This window comes from Eumetopias jubatus, unplaced genomic scaffold (genome assembly GCF_037043125.1).
Source record: "Eumetopias jubatus isolate StellerSeaLion01/CBP00866 unplaced genomic scaffold, mEumJub1_p1.0 scaffold_4, whole genome shotgun sequence".
NCBI classification, from domain to species: Eukaryota; Metazoa; Chordata; class Mammalia; order Carnivora; family Otariidae; genus Eumetopias; species Eumetopias jubatus.
In genome coordinates, this window is record NW_028274810.1 from 92,403,385 (window position 1) to 92,420,252 (window position 16,868).

General features: G+C 52.7%; 1 protein-coding gene across 4 annotated transcripts in view; it reads right to left on the reverse strand.

Moving 5' to 3' along the window:
- Positions 1-16,017, reverse strand: part of VWA5B1 (von Willebrand factor A domain containing 5B1) — a 39,928-nt gene extending 23,911 nt beyond the window's left edge. For 2 of the 4 annotated variants that reach the window (XM_088023043.1, XM_088023042.1), the window contains exons 1-7: positions 15,879-16,017; positions 14,170-14,322; positions 12,734-12,953; positions 9,309-9,454; positions 8,392-8,523; positions 7,675-7,799; positions 3,700-3,876 (exon numbers count right to left, since the gene is read on the reverse strand). In XM_088023043.1, the coding sequence (XP_087879169.1) occupies positions 3,700-3,876; positions 7,675-7,799; positions 8,392-8,523; positions 9,309-9,454; positions 12,734-12,953; positions 14,170-14,322; positions 15,879-16,017 (1,092 nt within the window). Of the gene's footprint in view, positions 1-3,699; positions 3,877-7,674; positions 7,800-8,391; positions 8,524-9,308; positions 9,455-12,733; positions 13,005-14,169; positions 14,323-15,878 lie in introns of all 4 variants that reach the window. The other 2 variants (XM_028090768.2, XM_088023041.1) reach the window with 1 other exon arrangement.
- Positions 16,018-16,868: the final 851 nt, after the last annotated feature.

The following is a 16,868-nucleotide window of genomic DNA, read 5'->3' on the forward strand; positions in this document are numbered from 1 at the left end:
TACTTCATCCTTCCATGACCTCACCATGACAAAAGGGGGATCTGGAGTAGAAAACCTGTGCAATCTCCTCTCTACTGTAAAGATGCATGGATGTTTGCATCCTCACCATGGCCCTTTACGCAGGCACCATACTATCCCCATTTTATACAAGAAAAAACTGAGGCACAGAGAGGTGCGCTGACTCATTGGCGAGCATTCTGAGAGTAGCGCCTCCAAAGTCTGGGAACATTACAGAGTCCTACCCGACTTCACCGTGCAACACCAGAAGCCCTTGATGAGGTCTGTTGAAATAATCACAAAGAGGAAAGGTGGGGGAGGTGGCAGGAGGGATGACGACGATGATGATGATGACAGTGGCACAGGGCAACAGTAAATCTCAAGCAATTACTATGTGCCAAACCCTGTGCTAAGCACTTTCTATTAATTATCTCATTTAATCTCTATATCGCGTTACAGCACAGTGGATAAGAAGATACATGTTGAAGTTAGCCATCTGTGGGTTTAAATCTCACTTTTATCATTCCTAACCTGACCTTGGACTAGTTAGGTCACCCCTCGGAACCTCAGCTTGGCACATAGTAAACATTCAGTAAATAGTTACCATCACCAATCCAATGAGAAACATAGGAATAGCAACATCGCTGTTTTACAGATAAGGAAACTGAGGCTCAGAAGGTTAAGATGTTGCACTGGATCACAAAACTGAAGGACAGGACAGCTTTTAAAACATAGCTCCAAGATCATTATTCATGTTGGCTCTCTGCCATGGCACAGAGCTGGGGAATGAGGGGCTCTCCCTCATCCCCAAGTAGTTTACTGATGGCCCCCCCGGGGATCTCAGCATGACTTGAGAGAGACAAACTGTTTGTGTTCCAGAATCTAGGAGGAAGCAGTTGCAACTGGATCTTGGCAACTTCCACAGCATACAGCTTTGCAGGCTCCACAGACCTGCAGCCCCTCTCCCATCCCCCTCTGTAAACATCAAACAGTAACATCAATGTTCCCTCATCTCCTTTTTTGCCCACGACAATACATTTTGTTTCTCTACAAAAGAAGTCAGTATCTCCTTATTTTTTCATTAGCCACTAATGAATACTCCTGCTAGCAGGAGACTGCTGATCCATACAGATTGTCTCTGCTCACACCTATTAGAGTTTTAAAAACCATGTTTTTGGCAGCCAGTGGTAGCTGGAGAATGAGACCAGCTGCAGGAGATTAAATTGGCTGAACTTTCCCCCTTGGCGTGGCTGTTCCGATCTCTATACTCTCCCACCTTCCTAAGCCTAGTTTTTCCTAAAACAGTCTACCTAATGGGCCGCGATTAATGACCCAAGCAAAACCTGCCTATGGCCTCATTGCCAGTGGGGAAAGGAGTGTGTGCCCTGAGTAATTTCTGCACCTTTCTCTAAAAGGGGGCATGTGTAGCAGAATGGATTGTGCCAGGACAAAGCCATTTGTGAAGGGATGACCTTGAGCTCAGTGAGCTGAACTGGAAAAGAGAGCAGGAGAGACTCCCAAGGGGAAAGGGACTGAGAGGAGAGCCAGAGGAAGTTATTGTCTGAACATTCTGGAAGGTAAAGGTCGGAAAGGTCTTTAGTTCGGGAAGTGGATTTCCATTCACAAACCTACTCCATTTAACTGGTAGTAACAGCCTGGAACCCACAGATGACAAGGATATAGAGAATGAGTCCAAGCTCAGCATGAGAAAAAATGCCATGGTCAATTATTGATGTCTGTCTGGCCTTGGGAGAGGGGAACAAAGGGACATGTGACCTATGTTTGCCTTTCCTGAATTAATCTTCCCTTCTCATTTTACAGAAAGGATAACTGAATCCCAGAGGTGAGAATCAACTTGTCCAAAGCCACATAGCAGGTCAGTGGCAGAATGATCCTCAAACCCAGCTATTGCTCTTTCTACTAAGCCATGCAGCAGAAATGACATAATCAGAGAAGAGAGCTTTTCTCAGTAGAGAGGTATTATCATTCCCTATCAGCAGGGTAAGGAAAGTGAGCACTGATCCAACATAGGGAAGGCTTTGATTTCCTCATTAGCTCTGTGATGCTGGGGAAAACACTTGGCCTCTTGGGGACTCAGTCTCCTTACCTGGAAAATGGCAGGGGAAATGGATTAAATGCTCTCTAAGAGACATCATAAGATCCCATGATACTTGAGAGTAACTGAAGAGATGTCTTACAAATTGATACAGCTGTGGAATGAAATACACATGGCCACAGCGGCCTGGAGTGTGCTTCAGCAGGACTATGGACAGTTCCCCAGTCTAATTCTTGCCTTTGATGGAGGAGGGCAGAGGTCGGGAGAAGGTGACAACCCGTCCTGCACCTCAGTGCCAAGAGGCTTCAAACGGGAACTTTCGTCTTATACATGATTGCTCAGTCATACTTCAAGACTAAACCCAATCATAGCAAGCCCGAGGAGATAGTGGGTATCACAGATCCCACCCAACCCTTCCCCTCCTTGTCAGTCCTGTTGCCCTGGAAACAAGAGTTTTCTCCAGGGACAAACTAGGGGGAGGGATGAAATTTCAGGTGACAGCAGAGCCTTCTAACTTCTTATTCCCGCATCTTTCATTTCCTTGAACTATGCGCTTTTACCCAGTTCAATAAACAGTGACTGGGGGCTTTTTATGCATAAGTACAGAGCCGGGCTCCATGGGGAGAGATAGATGAGAAAGATCTGGTCCTTTCCCTTAATGAGTTCATAACTCCAGAGGAGGAGACACCACATCTACACAACCAAAAATACAAAGAAGAGCTAGATAATGCCATAATCGAGGCGAATAATCTCCTGAGGGAGATGAAACACTTCTGGATACACAGGGAGGAATGTTTATCACTCTTCTGCACTCCTTCAGAACTTCCCACTGCAATGAGACCATACTCCCAGCTATGGCTGGTTAGCTGGGCTGCCCCCTTGCTTGACTATGAACTCCTGGAGGGCAGGAACTATATTTGCAACCTGCTGTTTTTCCAGACGGCCAAGCACAGCGTTTTGCACATATTATGCACTTGAAAAAAAAAAAGAATATTTTCTACTGGATTATACACACTCGTTAAGGCCATGTGCGATGAATCTCTGATGTCAGGTGGTAGGAACAGACAGACAGGAGTTTGATCTTAGACCACAGCAGCTGTGTGACCTTGGGGAGGTTACTGAAATTTTCACGACTGGCTTTCCCATGTGGAGAATGGTGACAATAGGGCCAACCTCACAGGATTATTGTCTGGATTAAACATCAAGCTGTGCATTAAGTGGCTAGGGTCGTATCTGATACATAGTAAGCTTCAGCAAATGTTGGTTCTTTCCTCTCTTTTCTGGGCCCCTCTACACTCAGGATCTAGTGAGGTGTTTCTGCCAGAGCAGGAACTCAACAAAGGTTTGCAGAGTGCCAAGGAAAGCTGTAGATGACTTTATCCCTTGGACAATAGTTCTACCTCCGTTCATACCACTTCAAAGTTTTATTTTGGGAACAAGTTGAGTTTGGGTGCCTCTGTTTAAACTGATTTTAAAAAGTTAAGTTGTTCCTTGTAGTCATGGGTAGTCATTGAGGAAAGTAGTTCAGGTGTGGAAGGAGGGCTGCTTGGAACACAAGAGTCCTGAGGAAGCTGGTTTGGGGGAGCACAGCTGATCTACCCTGGAACCCTAAGTCCTGCGTGGGGCGGGGGTCCTCTTACAGGTACCTTGACGCGGTGGATGTTGGTCCCACTCATGCTGCCACTCCGGTCAATGAGGAAGATAAACTCGCCATGGGTCTTTCTCAGGTTCGGCTGGACTGACTGGAGGTCAGGGCAGAAGTTGAGCATGATGACAGAATGGTGGGGAATGTCTTTGTGGAGGCGTTTCCGGATGATTTCTGTCTGGAGGAGAAAGGAAAACTCTCACTTGGGCATTCCAGGGGTCCAGAGCCACTCCTGAGGGCTCAAGCTGGTCCCCACATTACTCACCCGGCTTTGTCAAGATCCCACTCAGTCAACTGGTCACTCCCACAGCAAGCTGGTGGCAGATCCCCGTCCGTGTTTCCCTTAGTGGGCTGGGGCCCCGCTGGGAAGATGGACATCCAGATGCAGCAGGCACCCTGTCCTCCCGCCTGCACCTGGCTCTTCCATGTGCTAGACTTTCACAGTTGCATGGACTTTGGAGGCAGAAAGACCGGGGTTTAAATCCCAGCTCTCACCATCCAGCTGTGTGTTCTTGGGCACGTCCCTCCTCTGGGTCTGTTTCTTCATTTATAAAATGGAGCAAATGACATCCCTTTCTCAGGGCTGGTAGAGGATGACCCTGAGCAGGAAGTCCCCGCACAGGTGCAGGCTGGAAAGCATCTCTCTGGCTTTCACCCCCAGTGTCTAAGCCACTCTCCGGCTCATCTCCCATGGGCTTACTGATTCTGATTCTCTCCCTCTGCTAACCTCCTACTCATTCTTCAGATTTTACCTCTTTAGGAAACCTGCCCCCATCTTTAGGGTGGACCGACTAGCTTCCTCCTCTGTGGTATGAAGACAAGAGTACCTATCTCACCGAGTGATATGGACTCAATGCAATGCTTGTGAAGCCTGCTGCCTAGCACAGAGCAGCTGTTTCTGAACAGGATCCACCATCACCAAACCCTCTGGGGTTTAACTTAGAGCCCCGTACAGAGATGGGCTCCTAAACATTAAAGGGATGACGGGACCATAGTTCTTTATCTTTTTTTACGTATTCTTTTTGCTGGCCCTGGCGAGCTGCTGCTGAACGTTGCTTCCGGACACACGTGCGCTGCGCCAAATCTCATTTCCTCCATCCTCACTCTGCCCCCCTCTCTTTCTCCCTCCACTCTGACTTCCTCTCTCTGTCTGTTTGTCTGACTGTGTCTGCGTACCTGTGTCTCTGTGTCTGTTTCTCCGTTTTTATTGGAGCCCCTTCCTCAACTCAGTCGATGACATCATCACGCATGCAGGTGTTCAAACCCAAGACCTAGAGGTTGTCCTTGGTTCCTCTCTGTCCTCACCCTGTACATCTCCCGTTCAGCAGAGGTCCATTAGTTCTGCAGCTAAGATGTGTTCTGAACGTGTCTTCGGCTCTGTCTCCACCACCACCATCCCAGTGCAGGGCAGTACCGTCTCTTGTCTGGGCCCTGAGTGTCTCCTTTCTGCCACTTTTTTCTCCCTGCAGTCCATTCTTTTTTTTTTTTTTTTTAATTTCACTTATTTGAGAGAGAGGGAGAAAGTGCACAAGCAGGGAGAGGGGCAGAGGCAGAGGGACAAGCAGATTCTCTGCTGAGCAGGCAGCCAAAGGCAGGGCTCGATCCCAGGACCCCAAAATCATGACCTGAGCTGAAGTCAGACGCTTAACCAACTGAGCCACCCAGCCGTACCTCCCTGGGGTCCCTTCTACATAGAGCAGGGAGTGTGATCGTTCTTGTCATCTTGTTGTTTAAACAATAGCTTCCCCTCATACTTTGCATCATGGTTATGAGACCCCCTAATGCCTGACCCCTGCCTACCCATCCACCCCATCTTTGCCCACTCTGCCTCTGACATTTCAACAACCTGTTTCCCGAACATGTCACCATTGTCCTGCTTCTGGTTCTGTGCACGGTCTTCCATTCCTCACCACTCACCAGGTCTCATTCTCAGACAGGCTTTCTCTAAACCGCAGGCTAACCAGCACCCACACTTATCACTTATTATCATATTATCCTGCTTTATTTCCTTCATGGTCCCCAGCCCTCTCCACACTCATCTTGCTCATTCATTTGCTTGTCTGTGTTATAATGTAAGCTTCATGAGAACAAGGACATGTTATTTTTAGTGTTGAACAGAGCAGACATCTATTAGGGACACAGTATTTGTTGAATGAATAAAGGAGAGGATGAATCTGTGTAGGTCTTTTTATCTGCCACTGACCTATGTGTGCATCTCTGTTTTTTTTTCCCCCAGTCTCTCTGTCTCTACTTGTCTCTGCTTCTATCCGCATCTCTGTCTCTTGTACATGGTGTCTTCCTCTGTGTCATTTGCCCCCTCTTTGCTAAATCACAGCTTTTGACAGCTTGTCACACCCACTCTTCTTGATTGATGTTCACCCTCTGGATGCCTGCCTCCCACCCTTGGTGAGGGATCTTACTCTCCCTCCCACACGTAGCTCCTTTGCCAAAGGCCACTGCCCAGCCTGGCTCACTGGAAGACACAGCCCAAGGTAGCCACAGCGACATCTGCTGATGAAAGGAGCCCTTCTGGGAACCTGATTTTTGCCTCTCAGAGAGGCGGCGTGGGGGCCCTGGCTCAGGATTCTCCAACGTCTCCTCCAGCTGCCCTTATCCAATTACCATGAACTCATCACTTCTTAGCAGCTTGGGGTGATCCCTATCCTCCCTGGAGCTCATGAGAATACAGGGTATTTGCATAACTGACCCAAGGTGGCAAATTCTCATTTGCTTCTGTAGTCCCAGAGCTAATTGATAAGTCTTGGCAGGCAGGGGAGCCAGCCCCGGGCCTGGGAGCCCCACTGCCCCCACCCCTGCCCACATTCTATAGTTCTCAAAGCTCAGGGGCACTCCCACTCTGAGAACCTGGCCCCAGCCTCTTCTCCCAATTGACTCATCTGGGCGAGAGGGCCCCTCTGGGAAGGCAGGTGTTTCCAGTGGGGTCCCTAACGTGGGATGATATGGGTCGTGAGCTACTGACCCTTTCCCTTTGCTATCCTTCCTACCTCCCACCAGGCCCCTCCAGTGGGATGTCTAACAATGGGAATGACGTGAGCCGGAAGCAGTCTACACATTCCCATACCTCCCCCTCTGCCGTGGTCCTCCACCAGTCAGGGAGGGGCTCTTAAATCCAGTGAAGCTGCCCCCCAGGATCGACTCGAAGTGCTTAGCCTCATGTCACCAAAGTCAACTCCCAAGAGAGTGGTCTTCTCCTCCTCCCAGCTCACCAGTCCTTTTGGGGTGCTAAACCTCAGTGTTCTCATCAAAAAAGGGGAGACCAGAAAAAGAAGTGTGCCATTGTTCTTCAACCTGCCTTGGCCTTCAGGGCCTGGCTTGGTGTGCAGGGCCATGAGCAGGAAAGACTGCTGATGTAACTTGCGGCCGGTGTCCCAGCCTCCTACCAGGCTTCCCCAGCCCACCCCTCCCCTCTGCTGAGGCCTCCTCATACTGGCACTTCATGGGGCCAGCGCGGGCCGAGAAAGGGTCTTCTTCAGGCTTCCTCCGCTCTGCCTTTATTCTTTATGTAATAGTAGCAAGGATCTCAGAGGAAGGACGAGCAGGACACCCTTTCAGCAGGTGGGAAAAGGGAGGCTCAGGGGTAAAGATTGTTTGGGAGGGCACCTGCCTGTGGGGTCCTGGGGGTTCCCTGGGGTGGAGTAACCTGGAGAAGACCAAGGTTGTTTCTGCCGCCGGCCTAGAATGTCACCTGGCTTAGGCCTCTTGGTGGCACCAGGAGAAGGTGGCCTGGCAGGAGGCGGGAGGACAGGGTGCCTGCTGCATCTGGATGTCCATCTTCCCAGCGGGGCCCCAGCCCACTAAGGGAAACACGGACGGCGATCTGCCACCAGCTTGCCGTGGGAGTGACCAGGCAAACCACCCCCTTCCTTTGCCCGGTATCTTCATTGGTCCAGTGATGCCCAAGTCCCCAGTGTCACCCCACTTCCGCCACCACGGACTCAGCCCCAGCCACCCTCACCTGTCTCTCTGCCCTGCTGTCCTTCTTCATCCCTTTAATGAACTCCGTTCTTCCTTTCAAGTGCTGCTCAAACTCTCCCAGGGTCATGTCCCCTTTCTCCATCAGGACGTGTGGCATGTGGGGCTCTGCAGAGATGAGATCACCTCTTGGCACTTGTCCGAATGTGAGGGCAATACCAGGGACCTTGGTTTAGGAGCAGGATCTTCAGGGTGGGGAGGACTCCCCATTGGAAGAGGGGGATGGATCCCTGACGGCCTGGAGGGGTGTGGGGGTCTTAGCTGGCAGGCAGGAGAGCCTAATGGTCTCTCTGGACCTCAGTTTACCCATCTGTAAAATGGGAGAGAGACCAGGTTCTGATCTTTTCAGATCCTGACATTTTATGAATCCTTAAAGAGACAGAAGAGTTACTTTCTGAGTGTTCAGAGCTGGGAGGGTCTCATTGAGCTTAAGATTTCAAAGGTCATCTGCTCAGCTGCCTTGGAGGCAAAGTACTCCAATGGGTACCCCGAGGTCTCTGGAGCTAGAGTCCGGGCACTCAGCTCTGCCAGCTAGAGTCATGTTTCCAGGAGCCACGTAGTTGCTCTCCTCTCTCTGCCACACCCCCCAGCGCTCTCCCTGGCCTGGCCACTGGACGAGGGGCCACATGTCTATGCCCCATGGGATCAGCATCTCTTCCTTCCCACAGGCCTCCCAGGGGCCCCGCCTGGTGCACCGTACCACTGGGGTGGATGAGGATCTCCACGGGCCTGTCGAAGGTATGCCTGTTGGCCAAGGTGATAATGATGCTCTTGGCCGATCGTGCAGACGGGGCGGCGTCGGCTCGGATCTCGTGAGTGGGACTCTCCACCCCTGTGTGGCACAGAAAGGCGGAATAGGCTCAACAGCTTCGGGAGAAATAGGGGCTCAGTGGGAGGAACATGGAGACCCAGGTCAGAGATGAGAGGCTCCTGACTTGCTGTGTAACCATGGACAGGCCTCCTCCATTACCCCCATCTGCAAAATGGGGGCTTAGACAGATGGTGTCGATGGCCTTTCCTGCTCCGACCTCAGGATCCACTGGGGTCAAAGGGTTGCTTCCTCTTAGGGCACATAAAGAAAGAAAGAGCTCAACGTTTGGATCTCTGGGCACTCTGGGGATCTCTGGACAATGGTCCCCAACTCTGGCTGCACGTTAGAATCACCTGGGAGCTCTGAAATATTCCAATCCCCGGGACATACCCCAGACCACTGTCATCAGTAGCTCTGGGTGGGGTCTGGGCGGCAGGATTTGAAAGCTTACCAGGTGATTCGATCATGCAAGGTAGGAACCAGGAAGCACCTCTGTGCCTGTGGCCTCTAGGAGAGGACCAAGAATGTCCATGCCCGCATGGACATCGCCCCATGGGAGCCACTGAGGTGGGTATGGGGATAGCCTTGAAACCTGTCCTTGGGAGGGGCTCATCTTTGGGCCACATGTTGGGGGGCAGGAAGTGGGGGTCCATAAGGCTCCATGAACTTCAGGATGTCTTCCATCTGGGCAGGACCACTTCCCTGCCCTCCCCTTCCTTTCTATCCCTGGCAGCTTTCGGCCCGAAGCCCTCTCCACTTTGGGGCCTCAGGCTCCTCCAATCCAGGTCTGGGCAGCTGTGTCTCACCTGCGAGCAGGCATGGCCCACGAATCTCCAGCTGGAAGTTGAACTCGTATTCCATGGGGTTGGACACATCGGTGTCCAGGAGAGTCGCCAGGCACAGCTTGCTCCAGGAGTCCAGGGCTCGGGTGCCGAAGCAGTGCTTGTCTTTGCTGGGAAGGGGGTCGAGAGGCAGAGGAAGGGGAGGAGGAGGAGGAAGATGGTGAGCCCCCGGCAGCCCCGGCACCCCTGCAGCCCAGCTCTCAAGGGGGCTCGTGAGTTTCCTTCCACCTCCCACCCTTACTCCGCCGCACGACCTGCCTCCAGGGAGGGCCCGGACTCCGATGTAAGGCGCAGCTACCTGGTAGGCCTGGTGCCCCCTACCAGCGGCACACATCATTCTCACCAGTGCCCTGAGAAGAGGCATCAGGGCCCCCATCTCCCCATTTCCCACATGGGAAAACAGAGGCTCCACAAGATGCGGCGGCTACCCCAAGTTCCTACAGCTAGGACTTGGCAAAGAGTGGGTCCTTGCCAGGTCAGTCTGGCTACACAGTGAAGAGGTTAACACCATATCACCCCATTTCTTGGCTCCCTGCCCTTCTCTGTGAGCTGGGAGCTCCTGCACAAGCCACTTCTTCAAGCCTCAGTTTCCCATCCATGAAATAGGGGTAATAATGAGGTGCCTTGAGGGAGTGCTCAGGGAAGGGTCCCCTGCTGAAGGTTCAAGTTTCTGGGCTCTCTTTCTGGGTCATCCCCACCCTGTCTCGAACCCTGCTCCATCCTCCACCCCCCCAGGGCCACACCCTTGAAGCTCTTTGCTCTGGGAGCTTAATACTTGACACACCCGTCTCCTTGTGAAGTCTGGGGCGGGGGGTCGGGCGAGGGGGCAGGCGGTTGTGTGTTTTCAATGCGCACTGTGTCCTGAATGGCATTCAATCACTTCCTTTGTATTTCTCACTGCTGTGTTTCTGAGCTCCATCTATGTGGCGGTCTGCAAACCAGCCTTTGCTGGGACATGGTATCACTTAGGAGCATCTGTTATCTCAGACTTATTTCTTCCTGCCTCCCTGTGTCAACAGATAACACCGCCATGAAGATCCTCATCTGCGTCCCTTTTTTGGGCTTAAGAAAGAATTTCTCTGGGGCTCCTGGGTCAAAGGCTTGTGTGCTGTCTTTATACCTGCTGACATCGGCACAACTGAGCCTTCTGTGTTTGAGAGGCAGGGCCTACCAGCGTTGGGGACATTCAAGGCCTCGGTGGGTCCAGGAACGAGAGGCCTGGGAGGCCCTGAGAAGCTTATTCCTGCCCCTTCCGGCAGGCGGAAGTGAAACAGTTGCTCTCGGGAGAAGCAGGTATCAAATCCCCATGAGCCCCAAAGTTGCTCAGAGTGGCACAAGAAAAAATAAGAAGGATAGGTAATACCAAGTGCTAGTGAGGAGGAGGAGAGAAGGAGACTCTTCCTTCCGCTGGTAGAAGTGGAAACTTACCAGCCTAGAAAGCAATCGGGCAATACACAGCTTGCGTCTGGTGTTCCTGGTCTGACATTGGCTTGTGCTGCCTGCTTCTCTGCTGTGCCAACAAGGGGTCCTCACCCTAGGCTTCAAGATCCTATAATCGGACTCCCCATCATCTGTCTGACCTCTCTCTTTCCTGCTCCCACGCTGCTATAGCCATATTAGCCTTCTTGCTGCTCCTCCAACCCACTATACCCATTGCTGCCTCAGGGCCTTTGCACTTACCACTTGGACTGCCCTCTGCCCAGAATGTTCTTCCTCCAGCATATTTCCAGCCTCCCCTTCTTTAGATCAGGCTTCAAATGTTGCCTAAGCCTAGTCCATTTGAGGTAAAATAGCACCCAACCCCACTCTGTCCCCCTCTAGCCTCTATGCTATGAAGCATTTAGCTTCACAGAACTCACCTAATATATTACATGTTATGAGCTTATTTCTTTAGTCTGTCCCCATGTCCCCCCACCCCCATCAGAATGCCAGCCCCATGAGGGCAGGGACCTTGTCTGTCTAGTTTACTGCTGTATTCCCAGCACCTGGAACCTCGCCTGGCACCCAGTAGGTGTTTAATTACTGTCCAGGTAATAACTGAAGAGTGTCCTCCAGGCTGACTCCACGTGGAGAGCTGTAATAACCCTCCCGCAGCCCGGCCTGAGGCCAGCATTCTAATGGTAGCATCCAGAACTTTGCTGACACCATCTTCTGTGTCCCCGGCTGTCCCCAGAACCCTACCAGGGTGTGTATGAAACTGCTGGATATACATGGTGTATCTTCCCCGATTTCAGCTTGGTTCAAAGGTTTGAGACAGGACTTGGGGTGGGGGTGGGGAGTTAAGTAGTTTAACTGGTCATTAATTATGAGTGTTATTTTTATGTCAAAATAGTACAAAGACCCTCTGGAATAGATTTTAAAAATTCACACATGAATGATAAAATATAAGACTTCAAAAGACATCTGAATGCAGCAGGTAAGGAGGGCCTCCTCTCTCCCTGCACGGGAAGGGCTCAGCCTCCTCAGTCCTCAGGTGGGGAAAAGGGAGGTGACCCAATTTCAGCAGCCGGGGCTTCAGGCTGTGACCCATCTTCTCTTCCTGTCACCCCTCCAGGGGAGCAGAGAGAAACTGTCCTGCCCTGGGCTTGTAGTATTCCCAGCACACCTTGCTGAAACCCCTTGTCATGGCTTTTTGTTGCTTTGGGAGAGACCTGAAGTTGACCAGGGCCACAGGGCATCCTATGTGTCTACAGCCTCATCTCCTATCGACCTGCTTCAGTTTCCCTCTGGAGTCCTATCCTTGCTACCTCAGGGCCTTTGCCCCTGCTGTTTTCACCTGTGGGAATGTTCCTCTCTCTGCCCACCTCTCCGTCATGGCTCAGCTCCCAGCTGAAATATCACTCCCCAGAGAAGCCCGGCCTGCCCCTTAGCCCCCCAGGGTGGGTCCCTATTTTATAGGTCAGCCCAATGCTCTTCTCCTTCATTGCCCTTTCCACATCATTAATTATGCATGCAAGCACAGAAACAATTACCTACATATCAGTAGTGTTCTTAGTTGGATAATGATCTCTCCCACCCAGTTCCACTTAGGAAGGAGACATGCTGGTTTGGTGCCCTCTGTATCCCTAATATTCAGCTCAGTGTCTAGCACCTAGTAGGTGCTCAGAAAATACCTCTTGTGAGCTTATAGAATAAAGCCTGGAAATTCTCATCCCAAGCTGTCCAAATACCAGAGCTTCTGGCCGATAGTGACAGGGGGCATTTCAGGGAGATTCTGAAGTATTCTAAAAGTGAGTGGAGGGGAACAGTTATTCAGATGGTGGCCACCTTAGCACTGAGCCTCGCCTTCCTCTCTCTATCTCTCCTACCCCTCACTCCCCTGCCTTCATCCAGCTGACTTCCTGTGGCCACCCAAGTCTCTGCCCCTGGTCCGGGCTGGGGCTCCTTACCTTTGGGCCTGTTGAGTGGAGGGGCCAATGCTCTCGGTGCAGAACTGAGGCACAGTTGGGGCACAGACAGCAGGCAGCAGGACCCGCACAGCCCCGCTGGGCAGCGTCGGCAACTCTGAGGAGGTGCTGACAAAGATGGTGACGTTCTCCATAGGGGCAATGGTCCCCAGGTTGACCACGAACAGGATCCGCTCCAAATCCTCATCCAAAGCCACCTTCCCTGGTGTGCAGGAAGGAGGGATGACAGAAACCCCCTCTTGCAGAGTGTTCCCTAAGTGACAGGCCTGGAGTCAGCAGCTATGCATATATTATCTCTAGTTCCCTGTAACTGTGGTAGGTTTGTGAGCCCCTTTTGCTGATGGGAAAACCAAGGCTTAGCGTGGGGATGCGACTTGCCCAAGTTACTCAGTAAATAAATTATTCATTGAACCCGGATCTGAACCCACAGGGGTCTGAGGCCAGACCCCGTGTACCTTCTGCTGGGAGTGGCAGGCTGGGACCCACAAAACCCCGACAGAAGTCACGTCCCTGTTCCCAGACTCTGCTTCCCCTCAAAGAATCACATTGAAGCACCCTCCCAGCTTTGGGGCAAGAGCTTTTGTTCAATTCTCTCTTGTTGTTTGAGAGGCCCATTCCCTCACCCCTCCTTAGCCAGCGTCACCCAGCCACCAAGCCCTTCATGAAGACCTCCCTGGTCCCCACTCGGCCCCTCTCTCCCTCCTCCGACATTACCCACACCTCTTCTGCCATAGCCACTCCCACCTCCTGTTGTGGTTACCCTGAAGCATGTCCTAAGCTCTTCTTCCAGGCTGTAAGCAGCCCTAACAACTTGAAGGCAACTTGGTATCTTACATGTGCTGGGTGCTCATTAAACGATTCTCGAATGTCTTAATGATCAGATCACAGACCCAATGGGAAGAATCTCTTACGTCACATGATACTTGGTCTGAATTCAAATCCTGACGGTCACTAACGTGCTGTGTGACCTTGGGCCGGTCACCACCCTCTCTGTTCTTTAGTATCCTCAATAGCAAGCCCAGTAGCCATGATTTGAGTCCTTACACCGTATCAGAGACTCTTAGCTCTGCAACCGTGTCTCTGTTGAGCTTTGGGTGTGTACAATTACTAGTTCCATTTTACAGATGAAGTTTAAGTTTTTATTTAAGCTCATAGCATTTGCAAGCAACAGGATGGGGAGTCAAGCCCTGGTATGATTCATTCCACAGCCTCTGAGCTTAAGGGACGTGCTCTCTATAGAGATACAGAGGTGAGAGCAGGAACAAGGTTCAGAAAGGTTAAGTGATAGGCCTGAGGTCACACAGGATTCCTGACTCCTGGTTTAGTGCTCTCTCTACCCTATTGCACTGCTGTCCTTCCAGTCTGCTCGAGACCCCAGCCAGGCCCGGGCCCCGCCGTGGCCCTTCTGTCCTCCTCACCTGTGAGAGTTGTGGCTCGGAGGCGGGTGCCCTCAAAGTGGGCGCTGTCCATCTTGGCTTTGTCCTTGATCTGTACTGTCACGACACGGTCGGCAATGACCGCCTCAAAGCCGATCACCGTGGTATATTCATCCAGTGGGTACACGAAGAGGCCTGCAGGGGAAGGGCCTGGCATCACGGGGTGCCCCAGCCGCACCCTGCACATCCCACCCGAGGGACGGAAGCCAAGCCTTTGACCTGCCGGATGGATGGACGGTACTCACTGCCACTTAGAAGATGCTGGGGCACTCCAGCTGGGACCCCATGGCTCTGGGGCTAGTGGGGGGGTAAGTGCACCAGAGGCACTGCGGGAGCAGTGGGGTGGCTTGCAAAGGGACAGATCTTACTCTGCAGGCATGTGAGACCCATGTGGCCAGGCCGTCTGAGTTTTCAAGAGACAGTGGAAATCCGGGTTTTTATGTACTTGTTGTGTGTGCCAAGGAGCTGGGGCATCGGAGGAAACAGACTAAGGCTCTAATCCAGTCCAGGCCGCCCCTCCAAGCCTGCTGACCTTCGATAAGACACTCGGCTTCTTGAGGCCTCACAGCCCCATCTATAAAATGGGGCCAACAGAGGCAAACTCATGGGGTTGTCATGAAACTGGAAAAAGTAGCCACCATAATTTAGCTGCGTGCCTCGTGTTTTTATACCTTAGTGCTTCTCAGACTCTAAGAGCACATGACTCACCTGGGTGGGGGGCCCATGAACCCTGGGGCAGCACAATGCCTGGCCCATGGTGAGCCCCCCACAGAGCCTCCCATCCCTCTGAGCCTCGGCCTCCTCATCTACAAAGTGGGGAAACTGGTTCTCCCTGCACGAAAGCCCAAGGACTCTCCTCACATTGGCCAGTCCTTTATCTCCTGGGCCCCTAGCAAGTTCCATTTTAAGTCGTCCCCTGGAGATTTTCCTAAACAGAGGACCAGGGTGATCTGCTCTGCCCAGAAGGTTTCTGAGGAAAAGTCAGTTTCCCTGCAGGTTCCTCTGGGAACCGAGAAGGTTGGGACAGAGGGTGGTACCCCAAGACATGAAGCCTGGGGGTTGGGAGGCCCCCATCACTGGGGACGAAGAGGAATCCTAGCCGCAACAAGCCTTTACATAGTCCCTCTTGGCCAGCCTTCCCGTGACCCCCTTCCTGAAGTGGGAAGGGAGGCGATGGACTGACAGACTTCTGCCGGCCAGGGTCCCGCACTCTCTCGACTGCCCCACATGGATGATTCATAGTCTCACACTGCTTTTCATTCCTCGCGGTCCTTCCTCCTGCATTACCTCATCGGCTCCTCCTGCAAACCCTGGCGTCCAGACAGGCAGAGGAGCATCCTGACCTGGAGCAGGACAGTGGCTTCCCCAATGTCACAGAGGCAAGAGTGGGAGCTCCTGGTTCTCCGTAGAGTCTTGATGCCTCTCCTACTGGGAGGTTCCCTGAGAAAGTGGGGGGGCCGGCCATTTGAGGCAGGTGGGCCTGCCTTGTGGGCTGAGCCCAAATCCTGACCTGATATTCTACTGGCCTTGAGGCCCGAGGGGCGGAACCGCCATGCCCATTTCACAGATGAGCAAACTGAGACTCCGGAAATGTACATGACTTGCCCTGTGTGGATCAGCTAGTACCTGTCAAGATGAGGACTACCCACGGGGGAGGGGGGCCCTGGGGAAGCCGCAACAGGGGTCCTCACCCTGGAAGGGCTGGGCTTCCAGGTTGCCATAGGTGAGGGAGGCAGTCAGCCCTAGGGCATAACCACTGACGAAGGACGTGACGTCAGAGGCGGTGAGGGGCAGGGCTGCCCCTGTGATCTGGTTCAGCAGACCAGGCATCCCGCTGGCTACTCAGCCTTCAGGGCCTGCAAGAGACAGGAAGGGTGGGAAGTGGGGAGATAGGCCCCCCCATCCCTTCCCAGCCCAGGCCTCCACTTCCACCCCCACAGGCAGCCAGCATTCTCCCCGTTCTCCCCACGTCCTTCCCGGGGAATGACTCCTGCTCATTCTCAACCATCCCCGAGAGAAATGGGAATTCCATTTCTGCCCATTTCACAGCAGAGAAACCGAGGCCTGAAGACGTGTGACCTGCCTGGGTTCACTCAGCAGGAGGGAGCAGAGTCAGGGCGAGAGCCCAAGCAGGTTCACGGCCAACTTGGAATTCTCCCCAATGTGCCGTGCTCCCCGAACTCTGGTTGGGGGTCCAGGGACTCAGACTCTGACCCCATCCCTTGGTCAGTCCCTTAATCTCTGAGCTATGGCTGCCTCCTCGGCAGAATGAGGCACCACATGCCTCCTTCTCTGAGTGCATCTAGAATGAATCTACCCACCACCGCCAGGTTGTGAGGGGAGTAAGGAGTACCCCCAAAAGATCCTCAAGTGAAAGGAGCCACCTGATTCCTCCAGGTGTGCAGGTCACAAAGCCGGGAGTCATTCCTGGCACCGCCTCTTTTTCACTCCTCCCCCCCATACCCAGTCCATGGCCGAGGCTTGTGATTTATCTCTGCAAACGCCCTGGCGCCTATCCATTCTCCGCCACAGGCACCTCCTCTCAGGCACCGCCCTGTCTATCTGGACTGCAGTTCCCCGTTGGCCGCTTAAATCTACCATCCCCCCCACTCCCATCCAGCCTCTCCTCAGTGGCCAGGCCCCCGTAGCAACGCACCAAGTAGAGCGGTCTCCATCCCCCG